General features: G+C 39.4%; 2 protein-coding genes across 3 annotated transcripts in view; one reads left to right on the forward strand and one right to left on the reverse strand.

Moving 5' to 3' along the window:
• The window catches only part of PARK7 (Parkinsonism associated deglycase), a 73,475-nt gene that overhangs the window by 24,017 nt on the left and 29,405 nt on the right, over positions 1-20,053 (forward strand). Inside the window, exon 2 of the mRNA XM_049110560.1 lies at positions 12,466-12,574. The gene's annotated coding sequence lies outside the window, so the exon portion shown is untranslated. The remainder of the gene's footprint in view (positions 1-12,465; positions 12,575-20,053) is intronic.
• TNFRSF9 (TNF receptor superfamily member 9) lies at positions 5,043-19,284 on the reverse strand. 2 transcript variants are annotated; one of them, XM_025427275.3, is made up of 8 exons: positions 18,514-19,284; positions 17,590-17,773; positions 17,105-17,212; positions 16,370-16,507; positions 14,854-14,920; positions 13,092-13,222; positions 12,447-12,581; positions 5,043-8,597 (listed from the first exon to the last, which is right to left on the reverse strand). In XM_025427275.3, the coding sequence occupies exons 2-8, from the start codon at positions 17,702-17,704 to the stop codon at positions 8,509-8,511; spliced, it is 783 nt and encodes a 260-aa protein (XP_025283060.3). In that variant the 5' UTR covers positions 17,705-17,773; positions 18,514-19,284; the 3' UTR covers positions 5,043-8,508. The 2 variants fall into 2 exon arrangements, with proteins under 2 accessions (XP_025283060.3, XP_025283061.3); XM_025427276.3 differs by having other exon boundaries at positions 5,044-8,597; positions 13,134-13,222.

Raw genomic sequence — 20,053 nt, forward strand, 5'->3', positions numbered from 1 at the left:
GATTATGGCCAGAGATCTGAGTGAAACAGATATAAGTAACATACCTGATGGAGAATTTAAAGCAGCAATCATAAGAATACTCACTGGGCTTCAGCAAATAGTGGAAGACATCAGGGAGCCCTTCTGCACAGATTTTTAAAAAGTTAAAAAAGAATCAGAGATGAAGAGCCCAATAAACAAGATTGGAAACAGGCTTGAAGTAATGAACAGCAGCAGGCTGGAAGAAGGAGAAGAATGAACTTGTGACACAGAAGACAAAGTAATGGAAAATAAGGAAGATCAACAACAGAGAGAGAAGAATCATGGATCATGAGAATAGACTTAGGGAACTCAGTGACTCCATCAAATGTAATAACATTCATGTCATAGGAGTCCCAGAAGAAGAAGTGAGGGAAAGGGGACAGAGAATTTATCTGAGGAAATTACAGCTCAAAATTTCCGTAATCTGGGGAAGGAAACAAACATCTAGATCCCGGAGGCACAAAGAAGGCTCATCAAAATCAACAAAAGCACAGTGACACCAAGATATATTGTAAGTAAACTAGTAACATGTAGTGATAAAGAGATCACGGGTTAGAACTCCATAGATCCACTTATATAGGGATTTTTTTTTACAGTACTATAAATGTATATTTCCTTGTAATTTTCTTTTTTTTTAAGATTTTATTTATTTATTCATGAGAGACACAGAGAGAGTGAGAGGCAGGGACACAGGCAGAGGGAGAAGCAGGCTCCATGCAGGGAACCTGATGTGGGACTTGATCCCGGGACTCCAGGATCACGCCCTGGGCTGAAGGCAGGCACTTAACTGCTGAGCTACCCAGGCAAGCCTATTCCTTGTAATTTTCTTGACAGTTTATTTTCTCTGGCTGTTTTTATTATAGGAAAACAGCATGTAATACACATTACACATACATGTGTTAATTGGCTGTTTTGTTAGCCTTAAGTCTTCTGGACAACAGTAGGCTGTTAGTAGTTAAGTTTTGGGGAAGTCCAAAGTTATAGGCAGATTTTTAACTGTGGGGGCAGAGGTGTAGGCACCCCCTAAACCCCCAACTAGGTCCCCTTTTACTAGGTTTGCCAAATTCAGCAAATAGAAATACAGAACTCCAGATAAATTTGAATTTAAGATAATTTTTAGTAAAAGCATGACCCAAATGTTGCCTTGAGCATAAGTCATTGCAGTTTAAGTGAAGATCGGGTTTAACTGGGTATCCCATATTTTATGTGATGTTCTACCCCAAGGCCGCAGGCAGCCCTCAGGTCTCACATCATCTCCTTTCTTTCACTGTCTGAATCTTGAAAAGTGTGAATGCATTTACTGTCACTTCCCATGCCTTTCTCAGTCTCAGGGCTTGGCTTTCACAGTTAATATTCCCCCAAAAGGCCTTCCAAAGTTGCTAAATGTAAGGTATGTTTTATTGTCACCTCCTGGCATCTTGGTGACCTTTGGTGAGCCTGACTCTTCTCTTGTCTACTGGATTCTGGAGACCCTGCCCTGGCCTCTGAAAGCCACTTTCCCCTGTCCCTCTCTCCCACCATCAACATAGCCCTTTGCCGGGCAACCCCCGGGTCTGTGCTGACACTGGACCAGCTCCTTCTTCCAACAGCGCCTCCTGCAGGACCTTGGCTCTGCCTACGCACCATTCCCCGCAGCTGCCTGGGTCAGAAATCAGGCCTCGTGCCTCATCCCAACAGGCTCACCCCGACTCCTGCAGGAGCCCCCTCATCTGGCTTGGAGTCTAGTCTTGCCTCTCTTTGATCCATTTCCTTACTGTAATCAGGGAGATCTTTCCCAAGTGCATATCTGATCAAATCCCTTCCTGGCTTCAAAGTCAGTGTCTACAGTTTAAAATCCAAGCTTCCTAACATAGCGTGTAAGATCTGGGTATCTGGTCCCTGCTGGCCTTGAAGCTGCCTTCATCTGCCCTCAGTCCCCAGCCCTGGCCCTCCCTCCCATTTCTTGAGCCTTTTGCTCCTTCTGGGAAATGCACAGTGGAAGTAGATAGCTCCTCCTCACCCGGAAGCCTTCCCTCCACCCCTTCTTGAGTGAGCTTCCCACCACACAGAGCCCTACCCCCTTACCCCATCACAACAGTTGTCTCCCTACCAGGCTGGAGCACCAGTCAGGCAGCACTCCTTCCAACTTCTATCACAGTGGTATTCCTGGCACACAGTAGGTCTTGGTGTCTCTTCTCTGGTTGTACTGGTTAGTCCCCTGGACTCAAAGCCCTCAGGTGGCCACTGGGTCCTTTATCTCTACGCCTTCACATGGTGCCTGGTGTAGAGCACTGGAGAGATGCTAGTTTAGTGAAGGGATGGCCTGTATTTCAGAGTCAGAGTCAGCCTCTTCAATAAATTTGTAAAAGATCTATTTGAAAGGCTTCAATGATAATTAATTTGAAACACAGCCATCAGAATCAATATTGGTAATATTGTTGGGAGCAAGAAATCCCACACTTTATTTTATTTTATTTTTTTAAGAAATCCCAAACTTTAAATCTGTCACATACCCTGGCACTAAAGCCTGCTTCCCTGGTTTACAAAGAATGGCATGTTATTTCATTATTAGCCTTTACAATTTGATGTTGCAATAGTAATAAGACATTTTTTTAAAATAAGCTTTTCTTATTCTTTTTTTCTGTGAAAATGATAGCTTTGTGTTTTATTCTAGAGTGCTTTTCAAAAAACATCAGTAATGACCAGTCAGTCTCCCCACCCCACCACACACTGACCACAAATAACGCACCCAAGCTGAGGTCCATGGGTACCTCTCACCCACAAATGGAAAGGTCTGGTCTGCACAGAATAAAGACACCCACTTTAGCAGCCATGTGCCCCTCATATCAAAAGTTTCCATCAAAAAATAAAAAAAAAAGTTTCCATCAGAATGATACCTTCCAACAAAAAGAAAATAAAAACGTGTTTCAGAAGTAACTTAAGCTTGTTTTTAAGCATTTAGAAAAATGTTTCCAATATGCACATCCCTAAATATGCTCATTTATTTTTGTAAAAAAGGTACACTCATTTCTATCAAATTTAACTATTGGATTCCTAAACTAACCCCCAAAGGGAATCATAATATTCTGTCTTGATTTTCTTTCTTTGTTAACTGTTATTTAGGGGGAAAATGACTCCTACCCTAAGTTCCTGTGGTTTTCACTTTTAAGTTTTGCATATTATACTAAAATATACTATGACAAAAGTATCGTACAGGCTGTGTAATAAACACAATAAACTATTTGTTTATTTTCTGTATTTCTAATCTGGGACAGATAAGTTTAGTTGAGTTATAGAGGGGGACCCAAGATGGGAGAGCCTGACCAATCCCTTTGTGTATGTGGATAATGGACAACAGAGAGTTATACACCCTGTGTCCAAAGCTGAGAGGGGATGCCACTCTAGAATTTGTACTCCAGCCTTGTTCCTGAAATGGCACTGGTAATCCTCAAGATTCAAAGACAAATGAAGGTACTTTATCTATTTAAAATAAAACAACAAATTTTTTGAGCATATATAATTACATCATGCACCAAAGCATTTTTTAAAAATTCATCTTTTAAAGAAGGGGGAAAAACAGAAATATCTATTATTACATTAAATTTCTTTCAGGTAGTGATTTTCTTGGAATGTGGCTGAAATTCAGATCCAAATCAAAGATGATAGGACAACTGGCTGAGTCATCGGCAAATTATTCTTTTCTCTCCCAGAAAAATCATTTGGTAAAATTCAAAACACATTCATGATTTAAAAATAAAAACTAAAAAATAAATAAATAAATAAATACATAAATAAATAAAATAAAAATAAAAACTAGCCCTCTTCACAAGCCAAGAGCAGAAGGGAACTTAACTTGATCAAGTATATTTACCAAAAAAAGTCCTGAAAATATCCCCCATAAATAAGATGGAAAAGACTAGTACATTGTACTGCAAGATCCAGCACTAAATCAAGCAGAAAAGACATAAAAGACAAAGGATTAGGAAAAGAAGAAACAATTATTATTGCAAATAACATGATTATCTGTACAGAAAACCCAAAAGAATCTACATATGTACTATCAGAAATAATAAGTTTAGAAAGGAAGCTGGCTATAAACTAATATAAGCAAATCAACTACATCTTTATACTCTGACAACAAACAAAACCACCTAAAAAGCAAGGCCTGGTTGGTTGGCTCAGTCAATAGAGTGAGCAACTCTTGATCTCAGGGTTGTGAGTTCAAGCCCCACGTTGAACATGGAGCCTGCATTAAAAAAATAAATAAATAAATAAATAAATAAATAAATAAATAAATAAATTCTAAAATAAGAAGCAAACACAAAGCAAGGTACCTAGAAATAAGTCTGATAAAGGATGTAAAAACAAAGCCTGGAGAAACTTTATAAAACTTTGTTGGACATTAAATACTTGTCTAAATAAATAAATAAATAAATAAATATTTGTCCTATTAGGTATCAAGAGCTTTTATAAAGCTACAGTAACAAAGTGTGGTATTTGCGTGGAGGCAGACTCCTTTACCAACTGAACAGAGTAGAGAACCCAGGAACAGACGCTCAGACATGTGGAAAATCTGTGAAGGACAGAGGTGGTAGTGCAGACCCTTGGGGAAAAGATGGACCATGGAATAAATGGTACTGGGTCTAGTGATGATCCACGCACAGAACTCAAAGTTGAACATGACCTCACAACATACACAATAACCAGTTCTTGATAGCTTAGACTTATATAGACTCTTAAAACTTTCAGAAAAAAAAAAAAAAGATAAGGAAGTATATGATACTGGGGTAGAGAGGGGCTTCTTTAATCAGCACACAAAAAAGTGTTAACTGTATAAGAAATGAGCTGTAGGGGGATCCCTGGGTGGGGCAGCGGTTTGGCGCCTGCCTTTGGCCCAGGGCGCGATCCTGGAGACCCCGGATCGAATCCCACGTCCGGCTCCCTGTGCATGGAGCCTGCTTCTCCCTCTGCCTATGTCTCTGCCTCTCTCTCTCTCTCTCTCTCTCTCTCTCCTCTCTCTGTGAGTGACTATCATAAAAAAAAAAAAGAAAGAAAAAAGAAATGAGCTGTAGGGGCACCTGGATGGCTCAGTGGTTTAGCGTCTGTTTTTGGCTCAGTGATCCCAGGATCCTGGGATCAAGTCCCTGCTTCTGTCTCTGCCTATGTTTCTGCCTCTCTCTCTGTGTCTCTCATGAATAAATAAATAAAATCTTAAAAAAAAAAGAAATGAGCTTTAAACTTAAAGTAAGATTATTTTTTTGCTTATTACTAGAAAGACTGAAAAGCCACAATGTAAATGAGGGAAAAATTACAAACAAAGCAGATATTTATAATACATACAAGTGTCCAAGATTATTATCTAGAATATATGAAGAACTATGAACAATAAGGAAAAGACAACCAAGTTTTTAAAAATGAGCAAAAAATGGAGCACATGGGCAGCTCATTTGGTTAAGTGTCTGGCTTTTGATTTCGGCTCAGGTCATGATCTTGTGGTCTTGAGATGAATGGGCTCTGTACTCGGTGGAGAGTCTTCTTGAGGATTCTCTTTCTCCTTTCCCTCCCTTTTGCCCCTCCATGAATGCCTTCTTTCTTTCAAATAAATAAGTAAATTTTTTTTTTTTTTAATGAGCAAGAACATGAGCAAGCATTTCACAAAAAGAAACACAAATGATATAAAAACATGTAACAAGGGATCCCTGGGTGGGGCAGCGGTTTGGCGCCTGCCTTTGGCCCAGGGCGCGATCCTGGAGACCCCGGATCGAATCCCACGTCGGGCTCCCGGTGCATGGAGCCTGCTTCTCCCTCTGCCTGTGTCTCTGCCTCTCTCTCTGTGTGTGTGACTATCATAAATAAATAAAAATTAAAAAAAAAAGAAAGTGTTCCAATCAAAATGTATGCTGATGGGGATCCCTGGGTGGCGCAGCGGTTTGGCGCCTGCCTTTGGCCCAGGGCGCGATCCTGGAGACCAGGGATCGAATCCCACGTCGGGCTCCCGGTGCATGGAGCCTGCTTCTCCCTCTGCCTGTGTCTCTGCCTCTCTGTCTCTCTGTGTGACTATAATGAATAAATAAATAAAATCTTAAAAAAAAAAAAACATGTAACAAGATGCTCATTAGTAATTCAGGAAATGCAAAATGAAACCACAGTGAGATACCCTCTTATACCCACTAAATGGGCAAAATTAAGGGTCTGACAATCCCAGAGGGTAGCAAGGATGGGATTCAGTGAGGCTGATAGGAGCATGACTTAGAACCACTGCTCTGAAAAGCAGTTCAGCACCAGAGCCGACTTCTTATGGTACAGACATATTTTCTGGTCCTCCCTGTGTGAAGATTATGCCTTCTGCTCTGTTTCTTTTTTTTCCCCTCTGCTCTGTTGATGCACAGCTTCGCTGTATGACTTGCTCTAAAGGCTAGAACCTAACCAATCCTCTCTGAGCAAAGTGGCCAGTACCCTCTTTGCCATCAGATGACCAATATTCCAAGTAGAAGCTTCTCCCTCCACCTATATCTGAGTGAAACAATGTGGGGTGAAGCCATGGCCAGCCTGCCATTAGCCTGTGATGACCAAAAGAAATGCATCTCTGCTGTTTTGCTGTGATCCATTAAGATTTGGGAGTGGAGAAGGTGAGGAGGGTAAGGACGATTGTTTGTTATTTCTGCATAACTTAGATCAAAAGGTTGAACATTCATATGCCCTAAGATCCAGAAATTTCACTCTAAGGAAATTTCCCTAGAGACACTCTTCCACAGAACATACACAAAAGAACCTTCATACCAACATTGTCTATAACTGTAAAAAAAACCTGGAAACAACTCAAATGTCCTTTGGTTCAGAGTGGATTGATAAATTGTGGTATATTTGCAAAATTATACAATCATCAAAAGGATGCATTCTAGTTACTCACAATAACGTGAACAAGTCTTATCAATAGGATTTTGAGTGATCAAAGCAAGTCACATGCAGCACAGTATCATTTTTATAAAGCTCAAAAACAAGCAAAACTAACATAGCTTTGGGATACATAAATATAGCAGCAATGATTTTTTTTTTTTTTTTTTTTGAGCAAAGGAATGGATTGAATTGATGGTCCTGAAAGAGGGTGCGCCCGGGGGCAAGGTGGGGAATTAGGCAGAAGATGAGGGAGGGAAGTAACACACAGATGGACACTCTGACCTTGACTCTGACCCTACAAAGGCTCAGATGTGAAATATTTTAGGCTTTGTGAGATAGAGATACAGTCTCTTGTCTCTACTCAACTCTGCTGTTATAATGCAAAACCACCTGACTGTGGCTGTGTGTTCCAATAAAACTTTATTTACAGACTCTGAAATTTGAATTTGGCATACTTTTTCAAATCGTGGGATATTACTCTTATTTTCATTTGTTTTTAATTATTTAAACATGTAAAAATAATTTTTAGTTCATAAACCCTACAAAGGCACACGACCCCTCAGATTTGGCCCATGGGAATTTAAGCACTCCTGCTTTAGTACTCTGGATGGGCTATGGGTTCATGGGATTGTTCATTCCTACCTGTTCCATTTATCAGAGATTATTTTTAATGTTCTTAAGAATTAAAAACACATAAGCCAATTTTTTTAATGGGCAAAAGAGATGAAGAGGACTAAGAGACACAAACTTCTAATTATAAAATAAATAAGTCACAGAGATGAAAAGTATCATATTGGGAGTACAGTCTATAGTACTGTAATAATATTGTATGGTGACAGATGGGGACAACACTTATCATGGTGAGCACTGGGTAATGTACAGAATTGTGGGGCCACTATGCTATACACCTGAAATTAACACAACACTTTGTGCTAATTATACTTCAATAATAAATAAATAAAATTTTAAACAACAACAAAAAAAAACCAAAACATAAGCCCTGGTTCTAAGAAGAGCAGCATAAAAGTAGAAGACACAAAGATAGAGGGACCACAAAATGTGCAAAGACACAGGAATGCTTTCCAAAACTCTTCCTCAAGGTCTGAGATATTTTTCCCTTGACCTCAAATTTGGGCACTGTCATAACTCCTCCACCCCTCACATCAATAGAGCTCATTGTATTGAATATCTGAACTAATGGAAAATTTCGTTGAGAGTATTTCCTGCATCTTATGGCTTTTTGTTATATGTTAAATTAGCATACACACAAAAAAAACAGAATTGATTTTTGATTATCATTTTAACTGGACCATTGGCCTACATGATGTAATTTTAAGTATCATTTTCTTTGGATTTCAAAAGCAAATTTGCTGAAGCTTATTAAGCATTATCTGGAAAATGCCCCTTTCCCATCTGCTCTGTCCCATTCATGCACTAAAAGGGGTATGTTTTTAAAGGCCAACCTATAAGCATTTCAAGAAAACTTGGGGATAATCCTGAGTCTTATCTAGGATGATGTTTTTCAATTTAGAAAGATATTATGGTGGGATCACTCAAGTTTCTCCCTTGATTCTTCTCAAGACCGTCCCAGTGGAGTTTTGGATTTCTGCTTTACAGGTCACATTCTCCTTCTTCTTCTTCTGGAAATCGGCAACTACAGGCATCTTCCTCTTGGGCAGTTTGTACTGGTCTCATAAATGCTGAAAAATAATTTAAAAGCAACTTATCTTTCATTGTTTGTTTTAACCATTTAATATTCATTTTCCATAAATCACAGTCACAGAACATCTCTAAGTAGCAACCATGCTCAACTCTAATTTGAACAAGTTCATCAGTAAGAGAGATGACAGCAAGTAGGAGGTTTTTCTCAGGATTATTTACAATTTCTTCTTACCAATGACTCTTATTGGTCCTGAAAAATGATTTTCTTTATTTTCTACAATGGCTAAAAACTTGAGCATGAATCACCATAGTACAAAATTAGTCATATCCCGAACATAACCATAGTTTCAATTAAACAGTATATATTTTAGTCTAGAGGGTTACTCAGATTACACACCAGACAGTTTCTTTTAAATGAAATGCATCTGGCACCAAGATATTAAAGATACTCCCACTACTTCCATTGACCAGCAATTAAAGAACTGATTTGTGCATTAGCTTCCTTGTTTTCTTTTACATGTTAGTGTGAAGTATTTATGTTACTGCTGAGCAACTTTCCATCTTTTTTTTAAAGATTGTATTTATTTATGTAAAATAGAGAGAGAGCATCCATGCATCTCTCCATGGATGAGGGAGCAGAAGGAGAGGGACAATTGTGGAGCCCAATGCAGGCCCGATCCCAGCACCCTGAGATCATGACCTGAGCCAAAAACAAGAGTCAGATGCGTAACCAACTGAGCCACCCAACCCTGAGCAACTTTTCATCTTAAACAGATTTTATAAAATAGCCCAACAAAGCAAAAGGGCCTGCCTTGATATTACATGTTTCTTACTATTTAAAAAAAAAAAAAAAAGTAATCAAAGGGAGTGACATCACAAGTTGGCAACACAGTTTGCTCCTGACTGGTCTCCTTCATAAGAAGAACAACTGACAACCATTTAAGAACAAGACTCCACAGATAGATCCTAGAACATGAGGATGAAACTGCAGCATCCCTACCTTTGCAGCACAGAGACCACAACAGATTGTATTAGGAGGGTAAGAGAAGCAGTTATGTTGACCACATTGTCCCTGCTGCAGACCAGCAAGCACTACACCGATAGGTCTCGCTAAGCCTCTGGTTCCTCCAGTGGGAAAAGAGAACCTCAAGGTAACCACCACTTTCTCCCAGTATTGGAGTCACCTTACAGGGGCTCCTATTCTGATCTCACACCACAGGGATGGCAAGGGAATCTGTAGGACCCACCACCAGGATTCTAACTGTGGTGGAGAAGCAAGAGGAGTTTGCAGCAACCAGCACACAGATATTGGCAGACTGAGTACATATTTGCAGAGTCCAAATAGCAATCCCAACCAGTAGCTTTGTTTATCCACAGAACCAAGTGGAAGGCTCAGCTTGACCAGGGAAGTTGAGGAGGTGAAATCTGCCTGATTCAGATCCTCAAACAAGGAGTTTTGCCTGCTATAGAGCTTGATTTGCCCATGCCCAGGCAAAGAGTTAAATTACAACTCCACCTGATGTGGAGAATGTCTTCCAGCCCCATCTAACCAGAAGGCTTGATGACAACTCCTGAAAGCCCAAATTCAATACCTGGTGAAAATATCTTTCAGGAATGAAGAGGAAATCAAGATATTCTCAGATGAAAAGCTAAGAGAATTGTCACCAGAAGGAGACCAGGAGGTCTATTCTAAAACAATAGCTAAAGGAAATTCTCTATATAGAAGAGAAATGATAAAAGAAAGAATCTTGGAACATCAAGAAGGAATAAAGAAAAAAGGAATGAACAAATATATGGGTAGATACAGTAAATTTTCCTTCCCTTGAGTTTTCCAAATTATGTTTGACAGTGAAGCAAAAATTATAACAGTGTCTAATATGATTCTCAAAGTACGTAGTGGTAATATTGAAGGTATGTGTATTATAAATTAGGGGGAGTTAAAGGACGCAAAGGGAGGTAATATTTCATACCTTATTCAAAGTGTTATAATGTTGATACTAGTAGATGGATAAATTATCTATAATAACTAAAGCAGCCATTACAAGAGCTATTCAAAGAGCTACATTAAAAAAAAAAGTATAGTCAAGTCAAAGTGGATTTCTAAAAAAATGTTCAAATAATCCTAGGAATGCAGAGAAATGAAAACCAGAGAAAGCAAACAGAAAGCAAAAAATAAAATAGTATCTTAAGCCTTAACATATAAATAATTACATTAAATAATACATGGTTTAAATACACCAATTAGGGATCCCTGTGTGGCGCAGCGGTTTAGCGCCTGCCTTTGGCCCAGGGCGCGATCCTGGAGACCCAGGATCAAATCCCACGTCAGGCTCCCGGTGCATGGAGCCTGCTTCTCCCTCTGCCTGTGTCTCTGCCTCTCTCTCTCTCTCACTGTTTGCCTATCATAAATAAATAAAAAAAATAAAATAAAATAAAATAATAAAAAAATAAATACACCAATTAAAGGTGGAGATTAGTAGAGTGACCATTATATGTTGTCTATAAGAAATTCACTTCAAATATAAAATGTAGGCACCTGAGTGAGTCAGTTGGTTAAGCACCTGACTCTTGGTTTCACCTCAGGTCATTATCTCATGGTTGCGAGATCAAGCCTTGCATCCAGCTCTGGGCTCAATGTACAGTCTGCCTGAGATTCTCTCTCCTTCACCCTCTGCCCTCCCTCCACTCATGTGCATGCATGCTCTCTCTTTCTCGCTCTCAAATAAATAAATAAAATCACAAAGGCATCATAGTTAAAAACTAGAAACAACCAAAATGTCCCTTATTTGGTGAACAGTGAGGTTCAATGATGCCACGGATGCTGGTCAGCAATTAAAAAAACAAACAGGGATCCCTGCTCAGTGGGTTAGCACCTGCCTTCAGCCCAGGGCGTGATCCCGGAATTCCGGGCTCGAATCCCACATCAGGCTCCCTGCATGGAGCCTGCTTCTCCTTCTGCCTGTGTCTCTGCCTCTCCCTCTCTTTCTGTATCTCTCATGAATAAATAAAATTAAAAAACAAACAAACAAACAAAAACCCCATTGTTGAAGCACATCATGCCTTGGATGGATCTCAGTGGCACTAAGCTGACAATGAAAAAAACAATCTGAAAAGGTCACACCCGTATAATCCTCTTACACATTGCATGCTTCTATCTATATAACATCCTCGAAGTGACAGAAGCGTAGAAGTGGGAAACAGACTTGTGGCTGCTGGGAGGGAGTGGATGTGACCACAAAGGACCAGCAGGAGTGCGATCCCGGTGGTGAGGGAATACATCTGTATTGGTTGTGCTGGAGGTTACACCAATCTATACATGCGATCAAATGACATACAGCTATAGACACACAACATGCCAATGTCAACTGCCTGGTCTTCATACTGTGTAGAAGATGTAACCCCATAAACGACACATGAGACTTTTCTGTGCTGTCTTTACAACTTCCTGTAAACCTATAATTATTTCAAAATAGAAAGTTTTTTTAAATAGCCTAAAAATTTTTTAAATGGATTACATTTTCATTGCAGCTCACTAATTACTCATCATTACTCTTGCAAAGCATTTTCATTGTAGGTGGGGGTGAAGGTGGGAAGTATAATTCTTTAAATCAGAGGTTTTGTGAGAGCTTGGGAGGATAATTGTTTTCCTGTGCATTATAGAATTTTAGCAGCATCTCTGACTCTTTTCTAGATACCTTCCACACCCCCAATGTTGTGACCACCAAAACTGTCTCCAGACATTACCAAATGTCCGCTTCAGGGCAAAATTGCCCCTCCTTGATAACCACTGTGCTATCCTAACCAAAAAAAAAAGAATCTTTTCCTTTGTCCTGTAAAAAGCCTTGCCTCAAAAGAGCTCGCATCAAATATGTTTATATTGATCTTACGTTGTTTGAATAAATACAGGAGTTTCTTTCTGCCATGTTTAATGACAGAGAAACGGAGGATGAGAAAGAACACCAGGAACAGCACGGCAACTGACATCAGTGCGAGAAAGAAGATGATGATCTGGGAGGTATGACCTTTAAAAAAGAGCAAAAGGAGAAATGCATGCAGATATTCAGTTTTGCAAGTATATTTATATTTATAGTTACATTGGTAAACCCCTGATCACAAGGAGAAGCAGTGCCTTGGTCATCTCCAACCAGCTAACTTAATACACTTGCCTGCATATAGGAAAACCTTTTTAGAATAATTTTTCTAGACATCCACAAAAGTTAAGTGGCTTGACCTCTCTAGAATATAGAAAATCTGGGACTCTATAATCCCCTTTATTTCACATTATCAAAGGTATAGTATTTATCTGGGTCAAGTCTCACCTTGCTCTGCTTACAAATGCATGTCTCAGATTTCATGACAAATATTTGGAAAATATTGATGGGTTTCTTGATGCCAGGATAAAAGAAGGAAGGCATGCAGGAGGTGCCTGTTTTAGGCAGAGATGTGAGATGTCACAGTATTGAGGCAAATTAGATTCCAATCAGAATAGCCACAATACATCCACTCTGATTTAATAGCAGTGAACCAGCTACCTGGATCTCTTGCAGGGGCTGGCGTGGTGGCAGAGGCTGTACCTGGAGAGAAGCCAGCCGAGGCTGGTCCACATACTGCATCACTTTCCTTCGTCCCATTCACAAGTACAGACTTGCCATCCAAAGAACAGCTTAGAAAATCCAAGGAAAAGAATTCAAATAATTAATTTAGGTACAGATCATTCTAATAAAAAATATTGACATTTTCCATCCAGTAATGCAGCCTAGTGACAAAGATGTGTGGGTCCGAGTTCATAAAGATATTATGGAAAATATACACTTGACTGGCTGGCTTCCTCCAGCGTTCACAGTTCTCCATAATTCACCCTGTTCTACTGACCTAACTGGGTTCTTCTTTCTTCCCAGCTGGGGAGCCTTGTCCCACAACTGTCCCCAGACTGTTTTACCTGGTTAGTCTCTCACCCTTAATTTCTTAAGCATATTTGACCATCTCTGGCATATATAAGGGGTTAGGAGTTCTTAACCCTATGACATGTTGGCCTCAGACATACTAGGGTTTGAGCCCTGGGTCTGTCCCTGTGCAGAATGACCATGGGAAAGTTAAGAAAATCTCTCTAAGCCTATTTTCTCATCTGTAAAATAAGGTATACATACTGCCAGCACTGTTGTGAAGAGCAGATGAATGATCCCAGAGACACACTTGCAGGGGCTGGATTTTATGAACCCAGACACATACATTCCAATAAATGGTAGCTATCATCATCATCATCATCATCATCATCATCATCACCATCATCATTGTCCTATATCTTTTCCTTCATCCCTTTATCTAATGCAAACCCACTCTTCTTCCAAAACCAATTTAATCCCGCTTTCCATGCAGACTCATTGACTTCTCTAAACTATTTGTGTTGAAAGACCTTAAAAAAATTTACCAATGTGTACCAACCAATATTTTTGTAAAACCTAAGAATGTCAATGTAAAATAATAATAAAAATGATTTTCTAGTAAGAAAATCAAATGAAAAAAAAAGAACAAAGGTATACAAAATACAAGACCTCCATTTTTATTAGAGTTGACAGGCACACCACTGTCAATTGACTTAAACGATTCTAAACACTCACTTTTAGTGTGTGTAGTGTTTTTGCTATGAACACCACAAACTGTCCATGGGCTAGCACCCATCTGCAGACCACACTTTGAGTAGCTCTGATCCTGATTACACAAGTCAACAGACAAATTCCCATGTATGCTGTTGGCTATTTTACTTCTGTGATGGGCTTGTTTGCCCAAGTAGGTGTTATGTTTTTGAGGGTAGGAAACATATTTTACCCTTCTTGTATCATTCTCAGTGCTGTGGCATTGCACTCTTGAAGATGGGCTGATTGATCAGTAAGGAAAGGTAAGAGGCAGCAAAGAGATTGGAAGGAAACAGAACAGAACAGCTGGGGCAGACAGTAACAAAGTTCCAGCCATCTGAGCTAAATGCTCTGGGCATTATTTCTGTAGAAAATGCCTACTTTGTGTATCAAATAATTATTACCTATTTATAGGTAATGCTGCCTATTTGTATGCTCTTCTATGCCTATACTTGATAGGCTTTTTAAGTATGCTGCACGTGCATGTGGGGCTTGAACTCATGATCCTGAGATCAAGACCCTGGATCGTTCCAAAAACTGCACCAGCCAGGTTCCCCAGGATACTTGATAGATTTTTTTTTAAGTTTCAATTATAACATTCTTTGTTTTAAAAGGTTAACTGAGATCCTTTATTTTGAAAGCAAAATGAAATTATACATACTTTGTCCAGGGTTGACAGATGCCATGTTTCTGATCATTAAATGTCCCAAAGCGGCAGTCTTTACAACCTGCATAAAAATTAAAGCAATAATTAAAAAGGGAATATTTAGACCAGAAAGGAGCAGAGACAACATACAGAAACAGTAACTTTATAGTAACTTTACAGGTAATACAATGGCACTAATTCATATCTTTCAATAGCTACTGTGAATGTAAGTGGTCTAAATGCTCCAATCGAAAGACACAAGGTATCAGATTGGATAAAGAAGCAAGACCCATAGATATGCTGTCTGCAAGAGACTCATTTTAGACCCAAAGACACCTCCAGACTGAAAGTAAGGGGGTGGAAAACCATTTATCATGCTAATGGACATTGAAAGAAAGCTGGGGTGCCAATCCTCATATCAGACCTCAGTCACATGTGGAATTTAAGAAACAAAACAGAGGATCATAGGGGAAGAGAGGAAAAAATAAAGACGAAATCAGGGAGGGAGACAAACCATAAGAGACTCTTAATCATAGGAAATAAACTGAGGGTCGCTGGAGGGGAGGTGAATGTGGGGACAAGGTAACTGGGTGATGGACATTAAGGAGGGCAGATGATGTAATGTTGTATAAGACTGATGAATCACTGAACTCTATCTCGGAAACCAATAATACATTATATGTTAATTAATTGAATTTAAATAAAAAAAATTTTTAAAGGGAAGGACTTAGTCACCCAAGTGGAATGTCATATAGCAAATAAATGGTATTTATAAAGAGAATCTATAATGGTTATCAAGGGAAAAAAAGGAATATTTTCATGATTTCATAAGTTTTCCTAAGATGAACATAGTTACCTAATAATAGTCATTAACTGCTGAGTGAAGTCGGAGAAGGACAAACATTATATGTTCTCATTCATGTGGGGAATATAAATAATAGTGAAAGGGAATATAAGGGAAGGGAGAAGAAATGTGTGGGAAATATCAGAAAGGGAGACAGAACGTAAAGACTGCTAACTCTGGGAAACGAACTAGGGGTGGTAGAAGGGGAGGAGGGCGGGGGGTGGGAGTGAATGGGTGACGGCCACTGGGGGTTATTCTGTATGTTGGTAAATTGAACACCAATAAAAAATAAATTAAAAAAATAGTCATTAAGTTAATACAATCTACAGACTGTTCAGTAATGCTTCTTGAAACAAAATCCCAAGACAACTAATATTTTTATTCTAACTGTACATAGACTATTGTGTGTGTGTGTATATATATATATATATACACACGCACTATATATATATATGTATATATATGTAATGTATGCAAATGCATGACCCTGGTGAATAACAAATGTGACTTCAAATTATTTCCACTGACTGAAAAATAATTTTGTAAATATCATATATGTGACTCAGTGGTGATTTTTAAGGTTCTACCCATCTATATTTTACTTTATATTCAAAGGACCAAGACTTAAACTAATGGCATATGTCTAGATAAACAAACTTGATCTGGATTGAAGAAGAACAAACCTACCCTGTTTGGTTAATTCTTGACCTTGTTTACAATCCTGTTCACACATAGTGCATCCTGCCCCCAAGCAGTGGAATCCTGAGATGCACTCACACTCTGCATTGCTGATGGGGGAACACACCTTCTTGGTCCTGAAAACACCTACAAAATTCCCCAAGTTATATTACACTTGACCTCTGAATTCAGGAAGCAAGTTTATATTCTGCAATAAAAATCATAATTTAAAAAACCCCATGAAAACCATGCGCACTCTTATAATGTTCCTAATCACCTTAAAAGTATAAAGCTTATTTTTAAATTTCTATAGAAAGGACGCCTGGGTGGCTCAGTGGTTGGGCATCTGCCTTGGGCTCAGGTCATGATCCTGGGGTCCTGGGATCGAGTCCCATATTGGCCTCCCCTTGAGGAGTCTGCTTCTCCCTCTGTGTCTTTGCCTCTCTCTGTGTTCCTCTCATGAATAAATCAATAAAATCTTTAAAAATAAATAAATAAATCTCTATAGAAGATATTTTTACATTTTCCTAATTAAAAGCTTGTCTCTTGTCAAAATATCTCTGATATTTAAAAGCTCAATCTACAAATTATTGCTTTTATAGCGAATTATTGTACTGGACCTGCCTTTTGACAGAGGAAACAGCATATTTAACACTTAATACTTTCCACAAAGATCAATACACTAGGGAATAAAAACCTGTCTTCCCAATATGTCCAGATCAACATGCATCTTTTAAAGCATACCTTCACACTGCCTGCAAATGTCACAGGCCTTTTGTCCACTGGTGCTGGAGAAACTATTTGGAGGACAAGGAATGCAGATCTGACTCTTGTTTTTCCCACAGAAAGTACCTAAGAAGGTAGATAATAGGCGTATGTGGTTGACAATGCACAGTCATCACCCCAGGTATTATGAAGTTCACACGAAAACTAAAGTATGAAACAATGCTCAGTTTCTAGGTGGCACATTTTACATTTTATTTTGTTTGACTTTTTAAAATTATACATTTGCAAAACTGCCCTTAGCATAGTCACAGAATTACAAAGTATAGATATTACAACAAATAAACTGATAGAAAGAAAACATGGCTACATTCATACAGTTAAGATGTAGCATCTGAGAAATATTTCAAAATGAATGAATAAAAAGATCATTGAAACAGAACTCATTAACCCTGGCTACTAGCTAATGAACCATAATGAAACACACATGTTAATTTGGTTCTTACCAGCTGGGCATTTACTACAGGAATCCTGTATGGATCTTGTCCTCTCAAAATTCATGAGCAACAACACGGTAGCCACTATGTTGTAATAGCCATTGCCCATGGTGAAATCTTGCATAAATAGGATACGTGCAAAGCAGATCCCAAAAGAGTTTTAATCAAAGTAGCTGGTCTCACAAATACCACTCTGCAAAAGGTAAAAATTTCCAAGAATGAGATAGTTTCTCCTTTTTAGGATTATCTATATTTCAACCACTGCCCATGCAATTCTACAAGACCATAACTCAGGGTTTTTCAGAAACAATTAATGATGGAATATTATGGGAAAGGTGGCAAATGCAGAGATACTTCTATGATAGTAAAGCATGACTACACATATAGTTTTGTGCAGATTTGCCAAAGGCTAAGAGTGCACTTTCCAACATGTTTTGCCAAAATGCAGAAATAACAATAACAAGAATTTTTGGGGACTTTCATAGACACTTAGCATCAGCATCCAGATTTCAACAATGCCAGCTGTTTCCTGCCTCTGAGATAGAGTTGTTAAAATGACAACCTGTCCGTCCTTATCCAGCAGTTCAGCTCAGTGGGGAAATAGCTCATTATCACTCTTTCTCGTTTGTCGGAACAATATGTGAAAATTTCAACACCCAATTGCTAAAATGTTGAAGCACCGCTCTACTCAACACATTATCACATTTTCTTAACAGACATACATTTGCCCATTTTGAGATTTAAAGCTCATAAAGTAACAAAACTAAGAAGTAAGAAATGTTTTTTGACCAGGTACTTGAGCTTTATTTAATAGGCTATGGAATAAAAGTTATTAGAAATTGGAAGGCAAAAAAGTCTAGACATGGAGAAAGGGAATAAAGCTTCTATCCTCGCCCCAACTCCATTCCCCCCAGCTGCCCCAGAGGAACAAACCTTAAGATCTCAGGGCTGGTGAAGAACTTTCCACTCCTTGATCTTCAAGAGCAGTGAGGTTCTGCTGCTGAGCTGGGCTGCAGGTCAAACCCAGGGGTTTGGTGACTCAGCCGGGGGCGGGGCCTCGTGGGAAATCCCCGCCAAACTCTGTGAGTTCACTCATTTGATGTTTGCTGACCCTAAAATCCCCTAAAGCCCCCGTCCCCCCTTGATAATGGCACTTCAAACCATTTCTTGGAAGCTGCTATCTACTGTTAGGACTTTGGGAAGAGCGTTGTCACTTAAAGTAGTCCTCCATGTCAAAGCCTTTAATGCATCCTACACATAGAGATTCAAGGGATGATATCCATTTCTAAATAAATATCAGGACTTTTGCCATGCCTGACACCCTACCTGTATAGTAAGTGATGCTCCAGCCATAATTCACTGAGGGCGCGGATGTACCAGGCATCACATAAGCTCTTTAACGAATACCATCCTCAAAAGAACCCCAGGAGTTGATACAATCATTATTATTAGAACAGCATTATGCAAATGAGAGCATTGAGCCTATGAGTGTAGCCAGATAATCAGCAGGATGGGGAGCCAGAATTAGAACCCAGGGCAGGGATCCCTGGGTGGCGCAGCGGTTTGGCGCCTGCCTTTGGCCCAGGGCGTGATCCTGGAGACCCTGGATCGAATCCGACATCGGGCTCCCAGTGCATGGGACCTGCTTCTCCCTCTGCCTGTGTCTCTGCCTCTCTCTCTCTCTCTCTGTGTGACTATCATAAATTAAAAAAAAAAAAAAAAAAAAAAAAACCAGGGCAACCTGATTTTTTTCTGCTGAGTTCCTTGCTGTATGGGTGAGATGGGGGAAGAAGGAGGGAGAAATGAAGAAAAGTGGAGATAAGGAAGGTATAGAACTTATCTGGTGAATGATTTTTGGGTGAAGTTAAAAATCTATAACAGTTTTTTAGAAAACCATTCTTTCAAAAAAATTTTTAAAGGAAGAAAGAGTGCCTGGCTGGCTTAGCCAGAAGAGCATGTGACTCTTTATCTCAAGAGTTCTGAGTTCAAGCCCCATGTTGGGTGTAGAGATTACTTAAATAAATAAATAAAAACTTTTCTAAAAATTAAAAAAAAAGAGGAAGAAGAGAAAGTGCTGGAGGAGAGGAGGAAGATGTGGTGAGGAAGAGGGAGGAAGAGGAAGAAGATGCTCTAGGGTAAACCTGTCCAGCAGCCAGAGGCTAGGAACCCCCAGGAAGTGAACCAGGAGAACTATAGCAAGAGTGGTTTCAACTAAAACAGAAGGTTTTCTGTTAGGATCCAAACAAAAAAGAGCTATTTTCCTCCAGGAGACATGGGGGCTTAGTGTCAAATTGAGGGAGGGAGAAAGGGGAGGAAGGAGCTAATGTTTATTAAACACTTGCTATAGGGATCCCTGGGTGGCGCAGTGGTTTAGCGCCTGCCTTTGGCCCAGGGTGCGATTCTGGAGACCCGGGATCGAATCCCATGTCGGGCTCCCAGTGCATGGAGCCTGCTTCTCCCTCTGCCTGTGTCT

This window comes from Canis lupus, chromosome 5 (genome assembly GCF_003254725.2).
Source record: "Canis lupus dingo isolate Sandy chromosome 5, ASM325472v2, whole genome shotgun sequence".
Classification (NCBI taxonomy): Eukaryota; Metazoa; Chordata; class Mammalia; order Carnivora; family Canidae; genus Canis; species Canis lupus.

Coding starts and splice junctions, on each gene's coding strand:
- TNFRSF9 (XM_025427275.3), bottom strand. CDS start 17,704: ATGCAAGATTTCACCATGGGCAATGGCTATTACAACATAGTGGCTACC. Junction 16,508..17,104: donor CATTTGCAGGCAGTGTGAAG/GTATGCTTTAAA, acceptor GGAATTTTGTAG/GTGTTTTCAGGACCAAGAAG. Junction 8,598..12,446: donor CCTGTATTTATTCAAACAAC/GTAAGATCAATA, acceptor ATTATTTTTCAG/CATTTATGAGACCAGTACAA.